The sequence below is a fragment of the Morchella sextelata genome (genome assembly GCF_020137385.1).
Source record: "Morchella sextelata strain SCLS chromosome Unknown scls_19, whole genome shotgun sequence".
NCBI lineage: Eukaryota > Fungi > Ascomycota > Pezizomycetes > Pezizales > Morchellaceae > Morchella > Morchella sextelata.
Window position 1 is genome coordinate 440,073 of NW_025408634.1, and position 15,957 is coordinate 456,029.

Here is a 15,957-nt window from a genome sequence, read left to right on the forward strand (position 1 = left end):
ACATCACCCATCTACATCTTCTTTCAAGGAGGGAGAAAGGGAGCCGGGGTACACCCGCCTTGGCTTGCCCTAATTCATTAGATACGATTCACCGAGGGAAGATCGATCATGAAAACGTTCTCGCCGCCGTTCAAGTGGTACGTACATAGAAAGTAATCAAGTATGAGCAGCTAATTCTGGATTAGCAACGCCTATTATACTCCCTAGGATCCTACATGTATCTACTTGAATACCTCACGTGTAGAGCGCTGACGACATGGCAATAGTAAGTCAATGATCAACTACAGTTGTATCTGTACTCAGTAAATGTAGTATGTATGGATATATGTATTTACCTCCAAGAAGGACTGAAGAAGAACTATATTTCTTTTCCTTAGCCGAATAGACCCGAAAACTCATGTGGGTATCACCATCAACATCATCATCATGCAACGGTTCCAGCCGTCGTGATCCATCCCAACAGCAGGGTCTGTGTCCAAATCTCCGAGCCATCACGCCAACTTCGCCATGCTTTTCGACAGGAAACAGCCGCGAACTCGCCGCGGAGTTGCTCTACTTCAGTGTTCAAAACTACATAGTCAGTGGCTGGGAGTGGCTTTACCTGTGCCTCGTGTGTGAGCGTGATATTGAGGGTGAGACAAGATTTGAGACCACACTGCTTGACCCGTTCCTATATTACAAGAACTAATCGCCACTCTCTGGAATCTAGATCAAATTAAGTGTCCGTGCGAACGGAATTTTTCTGTTCAGCGCGGCGTCGGGCGTCGGGCGAAGCAATCGGGCGAAGCAGAATGTTCAACCAAAGATATTACAATATCATACTTGGCAACAAGATATATGCGTGAAATTTATTGTATGGTAGGTCGAGTAGTTATCTGGATGAATCAATGAATCACGTCAGTCAGCTCTTCGCTTCCATTTAGCGTGGGGAAGCGGGTAAGGTGACAGAAAAAGAAAAGAAATAATGTATCTACGCATACATACCTACATGTATGTATGTACCTACTGGAGGACACCTCTGAGAGTGTCTCAAGCAATCTTTAACTGACCCTGGCTCTTTGAATAGGTATTTCCCACCCACAAATAATTGGGCAAATGCCTTTTTGCCTACCAATAAAGAGACTGTTAACCTTTTTTACGTGCTAGCACCAGGGACACACGTCCATGGCCATACATCCAGTTGATTCCAGTTGAGAACCTATTCGGTCAGTTTCTATGGCTAGAGTATAGATTTATTGGGTATTTTTTCCTACCTTCCTGACCATGAATCTCACCATAAATAGATCAAGATAAGATTTCAGACCGCTTTGGATCGCTGGTGGACACTTAAAATCCGATCACACCTAACTGCCCTCCAGTGGTAACAGGTAACTTAATTAAGAGGTACATAAATCCAAGTGGCCTATGAAAAGACGTTATTCCCATGCTCTAACTACCCCGCACAAAGCTGCCAAACCCTGTAAATCTCGATCTGTGAACAAGGAAATTTAAGAGTTAACCATGGGAAGAATATTTGCCAAGAAGGATCTTACAAGACGTATGTAATAACCACTTGTACAATTATGGGATACAAAGTTGATTAACTTGTCGACAACCTGCTCCAGGTATGCTCCCTATGCTTCGAGCTTGAGTAATCATGTTTCAAAAGTTTGCAAGAAGCCAAATACCAATAGGATGTGTGGTCTGATCCTCGTCTGGGAATCTGGAGACAAGTCACTTTACTTTGTCTTAGATGGTCATGACGATGCAAAGACTATGATTGGGAATGAAAGCTACATATACACAAAGGCCTATCATCAATTCTCCCCGTCATGACTCTTCCTCAACAATACCTATGGCGTTCTTAAGGTTGCCGCCAAATATGGCTCAGGCTCTACGGACGTACCGGTTGTGGAATCTATTGCATAATTTCTATTACACACGATCAATTTTGGCTTTCGTTAATTCCGCTTAGGCATCATTTGTTAGGCCCATCCATCACCAGCGGGCCGACAATAGATCGGGGTCAAGCATGCACATCGTCTGTTACACAAGGCCATAAAGCTGATAATGCATACCGGTTAGGTGCAGGTGTACGCTCGATCTTCAGATGAACCCATGTTCATTACTGATGATTTTCGAATTTTGGGGGTATTCAGTGACCAAAAGGTAGTGTCAGGCATAGTAGGAAAATCCTAGGCCATTTTTTCCAACTCGATCGGTCAGGCCTCCCCTATCCCATTGGATTGGGCAATGGTTTTATTTTGAGTACAAAAGATACCACTCTCTATGCGTACCAAGGACTTCGTAAGACCCTTTTCCGTTTTACCGAGTAATTACTGGTGTTGTCTCGGGCACATATCAAAAACATCTATCCGCTGGAAAATTTCCGCCACGTAAGGTGTGTGTGTGTGTGTGTGAGTGCGCGTGTGAGTGTGTGTGTATGTGTGTATGTGTGGGTGTCTATCCCAGTCAGGAGCGGAACAAGGAGATACCGCTGATATGTACTTCACCTAATACATAAAATCTCTGTTTGATTAACAAAAAAGTAAATAATAGAATCTTACAAAACCAATAAACATAGTCTCTGACCCGCGCCCCCCGTTTGCGCCGTTAAAAATGAGAATCTAGAAAACTCTTCAACTCACCCATATGTAAAATAACTTTCAGGAAATCGCTACCTCCATTTCCATGTAGTTGGTCTTATTCACCAGTTTTAAAAAGCAAAATTCACGAGTCTACCACATCCCTTCTGCAAAATCTCCTCCCAACTTATTTGACGTAGGCACTTCAGACTATCATCTTCCCAAGGAGACGTCATAGCAAATGACCATACCTCCCGCCCACATTGTTCTTCACATATCTCATGTAGAATATTCCTTAGCCTCTTGATATTATGGCCTAGGCATTCTCGTTCTAGAAGTGACAAAAATCCTACAGCAAGTTTTTTATGACTTAAAGATGGTGAGAGGATCCCTACGAGGAATAAGGGGAAAGCCAAATATTTAAGTTGAAATGGCCTTTCTTGGCAAATATTAGTCTTGGTCATGGTTTGACTTATTATTGCAGAAATTGCCTGGTCGATTTCATTCTTTTGGAATGAAGTGAGGATGGTGAGCTGTGATGGGTACATGCTTGCATAACCGTAAAGTATGCATGCGTGAACAAAGGCTTGTGCCTACCAGTCACCGTTTTGTCAGTACTTAACTATATTATATTTAAATAGAGTGAAGGAATGGTGTAAAGTTATCACCTCTTCGTAAAGACTTTGTAGAACAAGGCTGCACTGCTCGTAAGAGTTCTGCTTCTTAAACGATCCTACAGTTGCAGCAATTTCTCTCCATAGTAAACTCTTCATTTCCCCATGTATTTCCTCAATTTTTCTTTGTCGATAATCACATTGTCCCGGACTTAAAGTCTGACCGGAAGCCTCATTCCGGAAGCCCCGGGAAAGTCTGGCCATACTTGCTCCGAGAAGTATGATCTTTTGGTTGGCCCTCATAGCTGTTACAAACGCATTTTTTTCTATTTCCGAGACGCCACCTTTTTTTCTTGTGAGAGTAGGCGGTATCAAAAGGTGCACATCTGGAATGAGGTTGTTTTTCTCCAATATTTCAGCCAGTGCCCCGTTCCCATTCGCGCTCAAAGAGGCGTGTGTGTCGATCACTACTAGGGACCAGGTGATAAATGGTTGTCGGTCGTCTGTATTTGAGTCGGGCCTCGACAACAGGATTCGAACCATCTGATCAAGATGACTTTGCCACAGACAATCGCCCCCTAGCTCTGCCGCCGTGATCTTGGAATTGAAGGTTAGAGAATCCTTAAAATCTTATGTATCTGGGTAGAATTACCTCGTAGACAAGAAGGAAAAAATGTGTGGAGAACAACGCATCTATATCGACATGCATATCTTCACATACCGGAAGTGCACGTTGTGCACGTTCTAGAGCCTTGACATTCGAAATCCCGTTTTCTCGGCCATAATTCTGTGCCGCCAGCGCCATCATTGCCTCATGTAGCTAAGAGATCAGCAAAATCTTTGGGACTCAACTTGGTGCCCTAAACCACTTACCCGTGGGTAATTCTTGCTTTGCCGCTCAAAGATATCTGGTGTATCTAGCAACAGCTGAGTATCGTCCCATGTCCCAGCAAATCCTTCTTGTATTATCATGAAATGCAACGAGATGTATCTTTTGTAGTGCGTCGCATATATCGCGTCCTCATTTTCGGCGGCCTGTGATGAATGGTGAAATGATGACTCGCCCATAAGAGAGCTGCGTCGTGAGTTATCTGATGTTTCTGGTGAGAAGGATCGTTTTTCCTGTTTCTGAAATGAGGTTTTGGAGTGCGTTGGGGAACTTAGGTCTTCGAAATTTCGAATGAATACCGTTTCCGAATCATCCGTTATGACGCTTTCATTGTCCGTGTAGCCAGTATTATTTGGCCAAACTCTCTTGCCAAAATTCGGAAGATCCCACGTGATTTCATCCTCTATCCTATTCTCTGATTTGATTCCAGGTGTTGTGCAAGGCGAGCTGTCATTTTCGCCTTCTGTTTCTGAGTCCTGGCAATTTTCAAAACTTTTGGGCCCTAGGATGACATGATATGTTCCTGGTTTGTTGAGGATCGCTTTGAGTTCTCGTTCTTCATCATTCGACAGGTGTGGAAAGGGAGGAAGCAGCTTCGCATCGGCCAGCTCCTGTAGAGTTGGATTGGAGAAAGAAACCTGTGCTATGGCGATGGTTAGAGCACGGACTAGATCGACTTCGCTGATTTTAGGAAATTTGGAAAGCCACATACAATCCCATACAACACTGCCGACTATACTGACTTCGGCATTTCGCTGCTTCACTCGATTTGTATCATCTCTGAATGACAACCGGCGGGTGTAATCACAATCGTGTTGCAGTCGATCGCATTGCTATCAAACGAAACTTGAATTAGTACCCATCGAAGCACGCGTGGAAGAATCGCGATGATACTCCTCCTATTTGCGGGTGTACTTACTCCACATTTTGGATGCATTTCGTCGCATTTCACCTTTCGAGACTATAAGGTTGATTAGCCCCAATCAATTAACATTAGAGTATAGTAGGATGGTGAAGTACTCGGCATGTCCTAAGTAATGGTTTTAGCATTTCCTTCCCTACATATGCTCCAGTGTGGGCGGGGGGAGGGCATGATGAAACTTACCAGCACCCATTCCTAGACCTCGGGGGTAGTTTGGGTTTTGGCAAAACCGCATATGTGTCCATTGAAAGGGCATTGAAAGGTTGAAAGACCGACAGGCTTTTTTTGGGTGCGATAGCGATCGGGGGAGCTACAGGACGACTCCCTAATACCTGTCTCCGAATACCAGAATTTATTGGGGGAGAGGCGGATGGAGAGGAAGAGGAGGGGGACGAGGCGGAAGATAAAGAGTGTCGATTTGCCCCAAGGAAATCCTCGGCTCGTTCGACTTGATAAGAGTTGTGGAAAGGACTTCATCCAAATGTCAGTGTATTATTCTCCCCCCCCCCCCCCCCCCCCTTAGGCCCTCTAGAGCAAGGTACCGCCTCTAGGTTAATATTTGAATCGGGGAAACTCACACATTAAAGTAATCCCCAGTATTATCAGGGAATGACATGCTCTCACTCTCTCTTAATCTCCTTTTTTTTTTTTTTTTTTTTTTTTTTACTTTTTCTTGGTTTTTTTGGAAGACAAACTGGATTAATAGGCCAGCAGTTGTAGCAGTTGTCAAGGGCGATAGAGGGATGAATATAGACGAAGGGTAAGATATTTGCTTCACAAAAGTTGAAGATTCTCGAAGAACTTGATGACCGAATTATTCCAGTGAAGAAAAGTCCCACTTCCCAGATAGAAAAAAAAAAAAAAAAAAAAAAGAAGCTAAAAGCTCCCCTGCAATAGTAATGATAATGAAATAACCCGAAGATATCCCGTGCTAGATAAGGAAGAAAGAAAAGAAAGGAAGAAAGAAAGAATAGGTCAAGTCAAACGTCAAATTCAAAACTGCGCTTTAGGATGGAAGAGGGCAACTACTTCATCAAAGTGATCGAGTTATTTGTGTTGAACAATTGTAACAAGAGACAAATGTGTCAAAGTCAATGTGAAGTAGAGGTGGAAAGACGGAAGTGCGTCCCCTTAACTAATTTATCAGCATCGTACTTACTATAACCAGGGGATATCTTGAACCTCTTATCCACAAGGACTGCGCCTGCGTCCCCATCTACACCAAAGATACAAGACACAATTCAAGAAAGCATTCAGAAAGAAGTAACAATAAAAAAAACAAAGATAGCCTAGCCCAGTAACTGGTATCCTACAATACAATTGCTCCTTAAACTTGTGGACGGGCGCGCCCCCGGTGGAAATCGCCGCAGTAATAGCTAGTGCGTGTACATGCGAGACAGGAAATGTGAGCTCTCTTACCTTGCGGTCAGGCAAGCTGCACAGACAAGCCAGAATCCTAGTGTGACCGCGGATGATCTAGAGAAATAAAAACTGGCTGGTTACACATGCGTTTTCGTGGGGTAACCGTAGGCAACAAACAAAGATACCGTGCACTAGATCGATCGAGGATACAAGGGTTCAAGGGTGCTCCCCATGCGATGGTCATGCAGACTTAAACCATACGCCATCAACTAACACCAGCGGGATTCCAGAATCTAGCCTAATTCTTCCTGTTCACGGCCCATCTTGGCAGGCACGTTCCAAACCCAAGGGAGGGGCGGTCTTGAGCGTCGGAGAAAAAAAAGTGGTTGTCAAAAAAAGCTAATGTTAAACTTGGTGATTGGTCAATCTCTGCAAATTCCTTCAAGGATCAATTAACCAGTGGCACTAGGATAAGTATGTTTAAGGCACGTTGTAGAATACAGAGTAAATCATTTCTTTTTGGTTGGGTATAATCACAGCTCTTCGCGGCCGCTTCCATTTTGACCCCTCCCTGAATTGGCGTCTGATGTTCCCAAAACTCGGTTACTGAAGGAGGAAACGCGCAACCGCTGGCTCCATAATTTGCAGGACTACCGATGACCGTTCTTCCGCTAAGATCTCCCGAAGATCTTCCCGAATCTTACCCCAGATACTTCCATGCCCCTTGAGGTTGAGTAAACCCACAATAGCACTTGCAGATTTGAGTCTCACACTTTCGTGTCCTCGATCCGTAGAATTCTCTTGGATCCTGGGCCAAATCCTCCCGAGGAGGGCATCCCAGATTTTGTCGTCAAGAGTGAGGGTCACCGACGATAACTTCCCGATTATGTGTTCAATGCATTCTGCTCCACATGTCTTCACCTCATAATTGGCACCAGCAGTACACTCGTCCACAAGGTCTAGGATCTGGATGACCTCAGTCTCCGTTTTTGCCGCTGATACAGGGTCAACATTCAAACATGCATGAAATTACTTAACCTTATGCAGAGAGGGGTGTAATTCACCTGATTTATTAAGCTTCGGCTGAAAAGCATAAGACAACGCCAAAAGTCCATTGATAATAGTAACTTGTTGTCTGGAAGGTCCGTTAGCGTCGAGGTACACTTTAGATCACGACTAATACCTACATTATCTTGATAGATCGGCCATCAGGTGCATCGATATCCATATCGTCTTCATTGTCCTTTGAGACCGAAGACTTAACAATATCATGAGCTTCCTCGAATAAGTCTAGCTGATCAAAACCGTCTGCCAAGCTTCCGAGACTCTTCAGGGCGGAGCTTCGATAAGTAGGATTATTACGCTTGGCCTCTCTCAAGACGATCTGAAAAGATGATAATTAGCAACAAATACAATATTATAAAATTAGTATAGGTTACCTTTCTAAGCTCCATTAGCTTCTCTTCATTTTTGCCGAAATGGGCTTTCCCATTAATAGCTAATAAGACGAGGGCTTCCAGCACAGCTTCTTTCCCATCCCAACTTTTGCCACTTGTTGCTGAAAAGAGCACAGGCCACAATAAATGTAGCTGTTCCGCTGACAAGTCATTTCCGATAGATTTACACGCGTCTGCTAAACTCAAAGCCGCGGTCTGTTTGATGGCCCAGCGCTGGGAGGTGAGATGTGTCTTTGTCATATCAATAATCTCTGCCAGGTAAAGCTTAATGGCACCTGTTCCTCCGGTATTCTCAGACCACGCTTTTCCAAACGCCTCATTGACCGACTTCTCTGGATCATGCTTTCCAACAAAAATGAAAGGAAGCACATCGACGGCCAACGCATTGAATCGGTCGGTAGCACTAGATAAGTAAGCGACTATATGAAAATTCCTGGCTCATAGAGGGACAGTACTTACTATTTACAGATTGCGTATACAATTTCCCCCGCCAGAGCCCGAGGCTTCTCATCTTCACCTTCAAAATATAATTTCCTTGCATATGACACAAGACCCAAAATCTTCTCATCGCTGGCGATTCTACAAAGATAGCCAGCGGCACTAGCATAGCTTACCATAACTGTTTCATTCCGGTCTTGGAGTGAGGATTGAATAGTTTTCAATAAATCGTCCGCATATGGTTTAGATATAAACCCATGACGAACAACCAGGGTTACGATGATGCGACTGCAGCCAACCTAGACAAGCAATTATAGCGTCAGTCTCAGGTCTTTGAGTCTACTTTTAGGTCGATATAGGACCACGTGATTGATCGTTTCACCGACGTTGCATGTCACGTGATATGTACGAAGTTAGCTGTGGTGGGTGGTGCGGGAATGTCACAAACGCCCCTGATTCTCAATCCCTGGCCCGTGTTTCTAGATTGAAAACACGGCCCGTGGTACAAGACACCACAGGGAAAGGAGGCTCGTGGTAAGGAAAAAAATCAGATGAACCATAAATATTTGTCCTACCTTTGATGGTAACCCCAACGCCTTCCGAACAGTCTTTTGGAGCTGTGGGATAAACGTTTTCATAGTCTCGCTGTCTAATAAATCCAAACAACGCTCAATGGCATCCATCATTGGCGAACCGCGGACATTACTCAAGCGCATACGATCGATGTCGTCGCCAGTGGTGTTGTATTTTTCCGCATTCAAGTGAAGGTAATTGACGACTTCAGGCTCTAACGAACTAAGAAGCGCAACAAATTTGTCAACCAAGCTCGGAACATAGGGTAATACCGCTTTCCCGCCTGTTTTTACGAGCTGTAGGAGAGTACCTATATCCATCCTAGTTAGTTGAGCTTTCTCCACTGTATGTCCTTTAGAGGTTATAATTCATGTGCAGCGAGAATGGACTTGTGCATCACTGCATAAAGAATATTTTGTGTAAATTTCAAGGAGGTCTTTGGCTCACGCAAGGCAAATATCTGCACTTCCTTCGCTTCTGCCTCTAGTCCGGAAGAACCCATCAAAAACGGCATTAAACTCTTCAAGACTGTTTCAGCATCTTTTGGCGAAGAGCCCGCATTGACATTAACAATTTTGATCATTGCCGCTGTCAAAACACGACAAAGCTTCATCGCAGCGATCCGAACCGATTCCTTCACATCGTCAAGGACTTTGAATGCAACTGCCCAGATCCGCTCCAGATATTTGGCGTATTTTTCAACACCTCTACCTTGAACTAGCTCCCCGATGGCATTGCAGCAACTCTCCCTTGTTCTCCACTCTCTCCCTAAAGCTTGGTCAAGTAGGTCCTCGATTATTGTCTCAAACCATAGCTCCAATACATCTCTCTCGTCGCTTCCTATCAGGCTCTTCCAGATATCTTCCATACTCTTCGCAACGTTAGGATTTGGATCAAATCGGTATCTGTATAGCTTTGGGTATAGCTTTGGGTTGTGTTTAAGAACATCGGATGAGGATAAAATTGAACCAAGCCCAAAACGGCCGAATGCCGCACGAGAGGACCAGAGGGAGTTGTGTCGTGCGAGTGACATAAATTTATAAACAAGACTAGGATCACCGACTTCAGAGGCGAGGGACATGATCTGTTCACCAATGTGACCGTCAGTGCTAACTCAAACTTATATAGAAGGGAATGACTCGAAAATCCACAAACATCTTTATATGTGCTAATGCTTCCATCCCCAGTGGGAAGCGCGCCTGGTTCAAACAACTCTGTATCCGCAGAGACATTTCCAGTCAATGTACGCTTCTCACCAGTAAAACTGGAAATAAGATTTTTAACAAGTTCATCTTTTGTCGAACTATCGCCGCGTTCATAAACCATTGTTAACCCTCTGGCGGCCGTTTCTTGTACCAAGTCTAGAACGATCAAAATTAGAATCACGATATATCACTCGCCGTTAGGGTTAGGGTAAATAAGCTACCATCTCTGTCCACAAGAAACCCCCTGAATGCTCTCTGCATCTCGCCAAGCTTAGATTGCACCTCCGCGGATTCACCAAGAAATTCCAGTAAGCTAAGCATCCAGACGCAGGTTGCCTGTATAACCAATATCAGCGAACGCTACATATGTTTCCCTAAGTCAGATGGCATGGCAACTCACCTTTCTCAAGGCGGGCTTGGTCTCTTTAACAAAACCCAAAACCCTTGCCACAACCGTTTTCAACCTGGTCGTGTCCTTCCCACGTACTATTGAATCCTGAAAGCCATTGAGATCAACCTTCGCCTTAACACCTTTACTCTCCCATCCACCCGCTACACTCGCCACTGCCTCGCCAGTCGCGAAATTTACCTCAATTTGCCGATTTTCGTGTAAGCTGAATAGCGTTTCCAATATATTTTGAACCGTATTATCGCCTTTCCCTCCTCCAACTGAACTTTCGGCCACTTCTACATCATGAAAGATGATAGAAAAGTATCCCAACGTAAGGATAGCCTTCTCTTTCCCTTTTTTCCCCAACTCCCCTAATCGCTCTAGGATCTTTTCGGATTTTGACTTTTCAAGCTTATTGCCACTCAAAACCCCAAAAATACAGATTTCCGAAAATGCGGTTATTGCCGCATCAAGTACCATCTGGTCTCTGGCTTCTAGTAGTGCAGCGATTATTACATCGATACAACGGGTGATTGTCTCGGAGTCCAGGACGTCTAGCCTTCCACGCAAGCTTAGTCGTGCAAGAAGATACCCCAATGCCAGAATGCCACCATGGACACGGTTAAGCTCTTGTCCTCCGACCCTCTCCCAGCTCTCTGCACCATCCGCCATTTCGGAGAGCAGTGCATTTAATACTGACAGGTCAACGGTAGGATGGCTCCCCAGAAGTCCCAAAGCACGCGCAGCAGTTGCACGACCTTCGGACTTCATTCCAGTGAGGGCACACCTCCGTAACCCTCCAACTTTGCTAGAAAACTCTTCCAACATGGAATTTGGAACAACGCCTACAAGTTCCACCCAAACTTCTCTGACACCCTCAACACCGATACCTTCGTATACCATCCCTTCCCATGCAACGCGCATAAATTGCTCGAGTGTGCCTGGCTTCTCCTTAGACAGGCGGCGGAAATACACTCGTAGTTTTTCACGGACCTTATCATCCCTCTCTACGGCAGTATCAAGTTTGCGTTCCCAATCTTCATCGACAAGTATTTCTTCGCCATCGAGCGCCTCCATGAACGCTACTCTACGGACAAATGCCAGGGCGGCGGAAAAGACTTCTAATGGCATGGATTTTGCGACTAGGAGATCATCTGGCCCCCAAGTGATAGCATTATGCTGAGAGTTGAAAAAGTACTCAAGGATAGTGGAAAAAGATGGAAATGCAAATTTGTCTTTTTTGTTGGACGCCCTCTGATTATCGACATCAACTTCCATTGCATCTGACGTTTGGGGTCTGTATGCAGGGTGCTTCTCCTCTGGGTTGAGAAGGCGATAATAGTATGGATGAAGTCCTGTACAGACACCTTAATTCAGTATTCCAGGTGCAAGTTTACCAAAACTACATACCTTTCTTGGCCTCTTCAACTACCTCCCCTCTTTCCCCTTTTCTCCCAATGGCCAACAGATTGGCCCATCTCCCTACAACATTCCCAAATTCCAAGGTTCTATTGGCATACCTAACCGCAGAGAACCGCGTGCTACGGCCTTTCTTTGCGACCATTTGATCCACAATAAGTTCTTCCAGACCATATTCAGTATCCCTGTCCATATTTGCCCTTGCAATAACTGGAAGAAGCGTCGATAGCGCCCCCTCAACTGATACGCCTACACTCCCAACGTGTTCGTCTCTCAATCTTCCAAAAAGAAATTTCAAAATTTTCCATTCTGGCTCGATCACGATTCTGGGTGAACGCTTGGCGAGAAGTCCGAGCGATTCATAAGCGTACCCCCTTATCTCATCCACGATTCCATTATTATTGCCAATGCCATTATCTTCAGAATCAGTGCTCAAAATCCAGTACCGCACCTTCTCTACTACCTCTCCCGCAACAGCAACCATAACTTCTTCTCCGCCTATACGGGAGGCCCAGTTGACAAAACCAAAGGCAGCCTGTCGCAGTCTGAGATAATCGGTTTCTAGCGCACTTTCAACAATGCGTATAATTTCCTTCTTCCATTTGATTTCTACCGCAGTTGAACTTTTTGCCAACAAAGCAACTATCCGCGCTTGAAGGACAACCTTGACGGCGGGCATGCCAGTCGTTGGTGACCCGAAATAGAGAGTGTAAAGTTTTGCCACAACGTCTTCATCATCTAGAGAAATGGCTGGGAGTGACCTTTTGTAGATGTCTTCGGCAGGCCCCGAAACAGCTGAATTACTATCCGAAGCACCGATAAGAGTCGGAAAGAATCTTTCTCCATCTATAAATGCACCTGATGCCAAAAACTTAAGCACGGACCTTTTTATATCCGCAAGTACTGAAAACGGGGTGAAAGTCTCCCTCTTGCCACCTAGAGTGAGAAATTCAAAATCATCAGGGGATAAACCCGGGCAGGACAATCTTTGGGTTTCTGACTGCTGGGCTTGGGGTATAGAAAAGACAGATAGGTTAAGCAGCATTAGTTTTGAGATCCAGCCCGCCACCCATGCTGCGTCTTCGGGGTTTTCTGCGAATCCGACTGTCACTCTTAAGGCGGTATCCTCATTGGTCCCTCTAGGAGGCGGTTCAAAGAACGGCAATATCTTTAAAAGGATGTTGAATAGGGCACGTTGATGAACATGGTTATCATGTTTCGAAATGTCTTTCAGCAAAGGAGGTAGTAATGCTAGCCGTTCAGACACTGGAAGACGCTCTATTCCTGTCTGGACATACATCAAATCAAAGTTCCGAATCAGAGGATACTTCCCGCCAATTTCTGGATCCTTGAATTGCCCCAATAGTGCGGCGACAGGAAGGAGGAATGTGGGCGATTTAATACGAGTATTAACATGCTGGCAGATTGAAATCACCTAGTTTTTTGGTGTTAGATGCTGATTTACAGGAGCTCATAAGTAGAAGATCGCAGACTTTATTCCTGACGTTGACATGCGGGCTGGCTAGCTTCAACAATAGAGGGGCGAGGTAAAGATTGAGAAGACGCTGGAGCTTATCATCACTTTCAGCGAGCGCAATCTTGAGCTCTACGTTGTTACATAGACGAAGTTCTTTTGCTTCATCAGGCTCCGACATCGTTGGTATAAAGAAAGTATTTGTGTATATTGTTGGAATAAGAGGTATATCTTGTGAATGAAAGCTCAAAGAGAAGTTGAAGTCGGAGGTCTATGACGCGGGGATCCGGATGGCGTTTAGTGGAATGCCCTAAACTAAATCTCAGAGACGTAAGCCGGTTGATTAGTCATGGTTTAGTCATCGTCTTATCTGAACATGTATGTATACCAACAAGCTAGGCCCCAAATATTCCTGTCAATAATTGCAATGGGACAGTACATACATGTATATCCCTTAGACGGATGACACGGTCAAATTCGCAGCTTGGTCCTAGGCCTTGCACGCACCTCATTGGGTAACTTCTTTTCTTTTCCGAATAACAATAGCCAGAGAGCCAATCAAGTTCAGTGATAATTGCTAAAAAGGGCTAATATTAACTCAAAGAGGCAAGCTGCGAATTTGACTGTGTCATCCGTCTAAGGGATACAGCACTGTACATGCCGTATAAGATAGGCTTTGTCAACCCGCCTTTCCATCCTTTTATCATATATTTTATTCTGAAAGCTGCATGTATACACGCACTACATGTAGCTACATCTCAAGGACATGATTCATAAAATTGCATAATTGTCGGCCAATGCATGTACTCAAGCTTTCAATTGACTGGTGGATAACTACATGTATGTACATGTACTCGCATTGCACTAAACTTATATAGGCAACTTTATACAATTTTACAGGCAACCCCTCGACTGTCCCCGATCGACATTCGGGGTAAGACATTATTTCCGAATAAAGAATAGGATTGTATTTATCTGTGGGGTCAATCGTATGATTGTAGTCATACCGGCCATCCCAAAGGATAACCTGTTGAATACAATACCAAAAAGGGTATGGATTTGCTACATGTACCTATATTATTCCCGTTAATGCGCTAGTAATTATAATGCAGCAAAAAATACGGAATTAGAGAGTATTTGTCAACAATCAATTTCGAGAACTCTCGAAATGTGGGTCTAAAAAGTGTGAACCGGAGCTACCAATTTTGAATTTAAGTGGGGCGGCGTGCTGTGAGATATGCCAGGAGGACCACAATTACCCAGTTTTTTCACCACCGTAATTAGCATCATGGGTATTGATTTTAAGTCCTGACAGCGTATGTCACAGGTAGCGTGACAAACTGTTTGATTTCCAGAGTTTATTTTGTTATACCGTTAACCAGATCGATTTGGCCACTGAGGGGGAACTATCAATTTTGCCTCCCGCAACTGTCAGATTTGAAGTGTCAATAGTCGAGATTGGCGGTTGGCAAATACTCTCTATTACTACGGTATTCTTTTTGTAATGTAAATTTCGTAGTCTTACAGTAGTAATTTCACCCCGTTTTTCGTACTAGTGAACACTATACTACATGTAGGCAATTTATGTATCTTAGATAAAATGGTAGCATGTATGTAGCTACATGTATATACAGTGACAGAAAAGTGGGTGGGATTACTACCGTAGTCTTTGGCAATGCCATAAAACTACGGTAACACTACCGCATACTTCATTAAAATATGGGGATAAAGCGGCATTCCCGCACAATGCCGTACTGACCCGGCATCAGTTTTACCCCCATTTCTGATACTGTAGGTACTACACTGGCACATGCATGCGGTATATAGGAAATAGACCTGGCTGTATAGGTTCAACTCACACACGATATATTCCCTAGTTTGCCCCGAATCTTCTCAAGCTTTAGATGACCTGAGTAGCTAAGAAAACAACTGCCATAAAAGATTGTTACGCTTGATGGTTAGGCTTAACTGGAGCGGCGATATCAATGCATGTAAATACCTAAGACATCCAATTAATTACGATATAGTATCAACTAAATGTAGCTTGCTTAAAGGCCGATCAAGACCTAGCTCACAAACAGAGGGATGGGTGAATAATACTTACAAGTACATATACTTGCCGGATTTTTTCCTGTGCCCAGAAAACCTATTCTTCCTAATAGCTATCCAATTCATGAGGTTTTAGGACCGTTACTTCGTCTGAAGACGTAGCGTTCCAATATATCCGGATGAGAAAGAAAACATCTGGACACAAATTAAAGGAAAATTTGGCAAGTACATGCAGTTAACGAAACCACCATCCAGTCGCTCCCACTCAAACACCTTAGCCATAACCCTAACCCTAACACAGTATGAATCTGCTCTCATTGACTCATTCATGCACAACCAGTTGTATACTGAGAGGAGCTACTGGGACTTGAATAAATGTAGCTTTGGGGCTATCGTCTGTCTTTGTATCAAAATAAATTAATATTCTGCAATATATATATTTGTATTTCTTCAATACGAGTGCGTGCCTGTGCACGTGATTCGTTCATGACATAATCCGGGTAACTTCATTTGGCTAACTATTTGCGTAGCAACGACAGCTTCTTTCCTCCTTCACAAAACACTCAGTCATCAACCTCCTCTCCAAAGCACTCAATTCGA

The 15,957-nt window shown here is 44.1% G+C and overlaps 3 protein-coding genes across 3 annotated transcripts; 1 reads left to right on the plus strand and 2 right to left on the minus strand.

Moving 5' to 3' along the window:
- Positions 1 to 397: 397 nt before the first annotated feature.
- Positions 398 to 891, plus strand: H6S33_005019 (uncharacterized protein; the record flags this gene model as incomplete). The annotated part of the gene is made up of 2 exons (XM_044836360.1): positions 398 to 632; positions 710 to 891. The coding sequence occupies 2 exons, from the start codon at positions 398 to 400 to the stop codon at positions 889 to 891; spliced, it is 417 nt and encodes a 138-aa protein (XP_044690232.1).
- Positions 892 to 2,695: 1,804 nt separating this feature from the next.
- On the minus strand, positions 2,696 to 5,182 carry H6S33_005020 (uncharacterized protein; the record flags this gene model as incomplete). The annotated part of the gene is made up of 8 exons (XM_044836361.1): positions 2,696 to 3,157; positions 3,233 to 3,775; positions 3,831 to 3,998; positions 4,052 to 4,710; positions 4,780 to 4,900; positions 4,987 to 5,028; positions 5,060 to 5,097; positions 5,173 to 5,182. The coding sequence occupies 8 exons, from the start codon at positions 5,180 to 5,182 to the stop codon at positions 2,696 to 2,698; spliced, it is 2,043 nt and encodes a 680-aa protein (XP_044690233.1).
- A 1,772-nt stretch (positions 5,183 to 6,954) lies between these two features.
- Positions 6,955 to 13,489, minus strand: H6S33_005021 (uncharacterized protein; the record flags this gene model as incomplete). The annotated part of the gene is made up of 12 exons (XM_044836362.1): positions 6,955 to 7,346; positions 7,416 to 7,486; positions 7,539 to 7,735; positions 7,791 to 8,211; positions 8,268 to 8,545; positions 8,822 to 9,129; positions 9,267 to 9,903; positions 9,975 to 10,180; positions 10,246 to 10,360; positions 10,425 to 11,770; positions 11,826 to 13,269; positions 13,328 to 13,489. 12 exons carry the CDS (start codon positions 13,487 to 13,489, stop codon positions 6,955 to 6,957), a joined length of 5,577 nt encoding a protein of 1,858 aa, XP_044690234.1.
- Between the last annotated feature and the right edge of the window lie 2,468 nt (positions 13,490 to 15,957).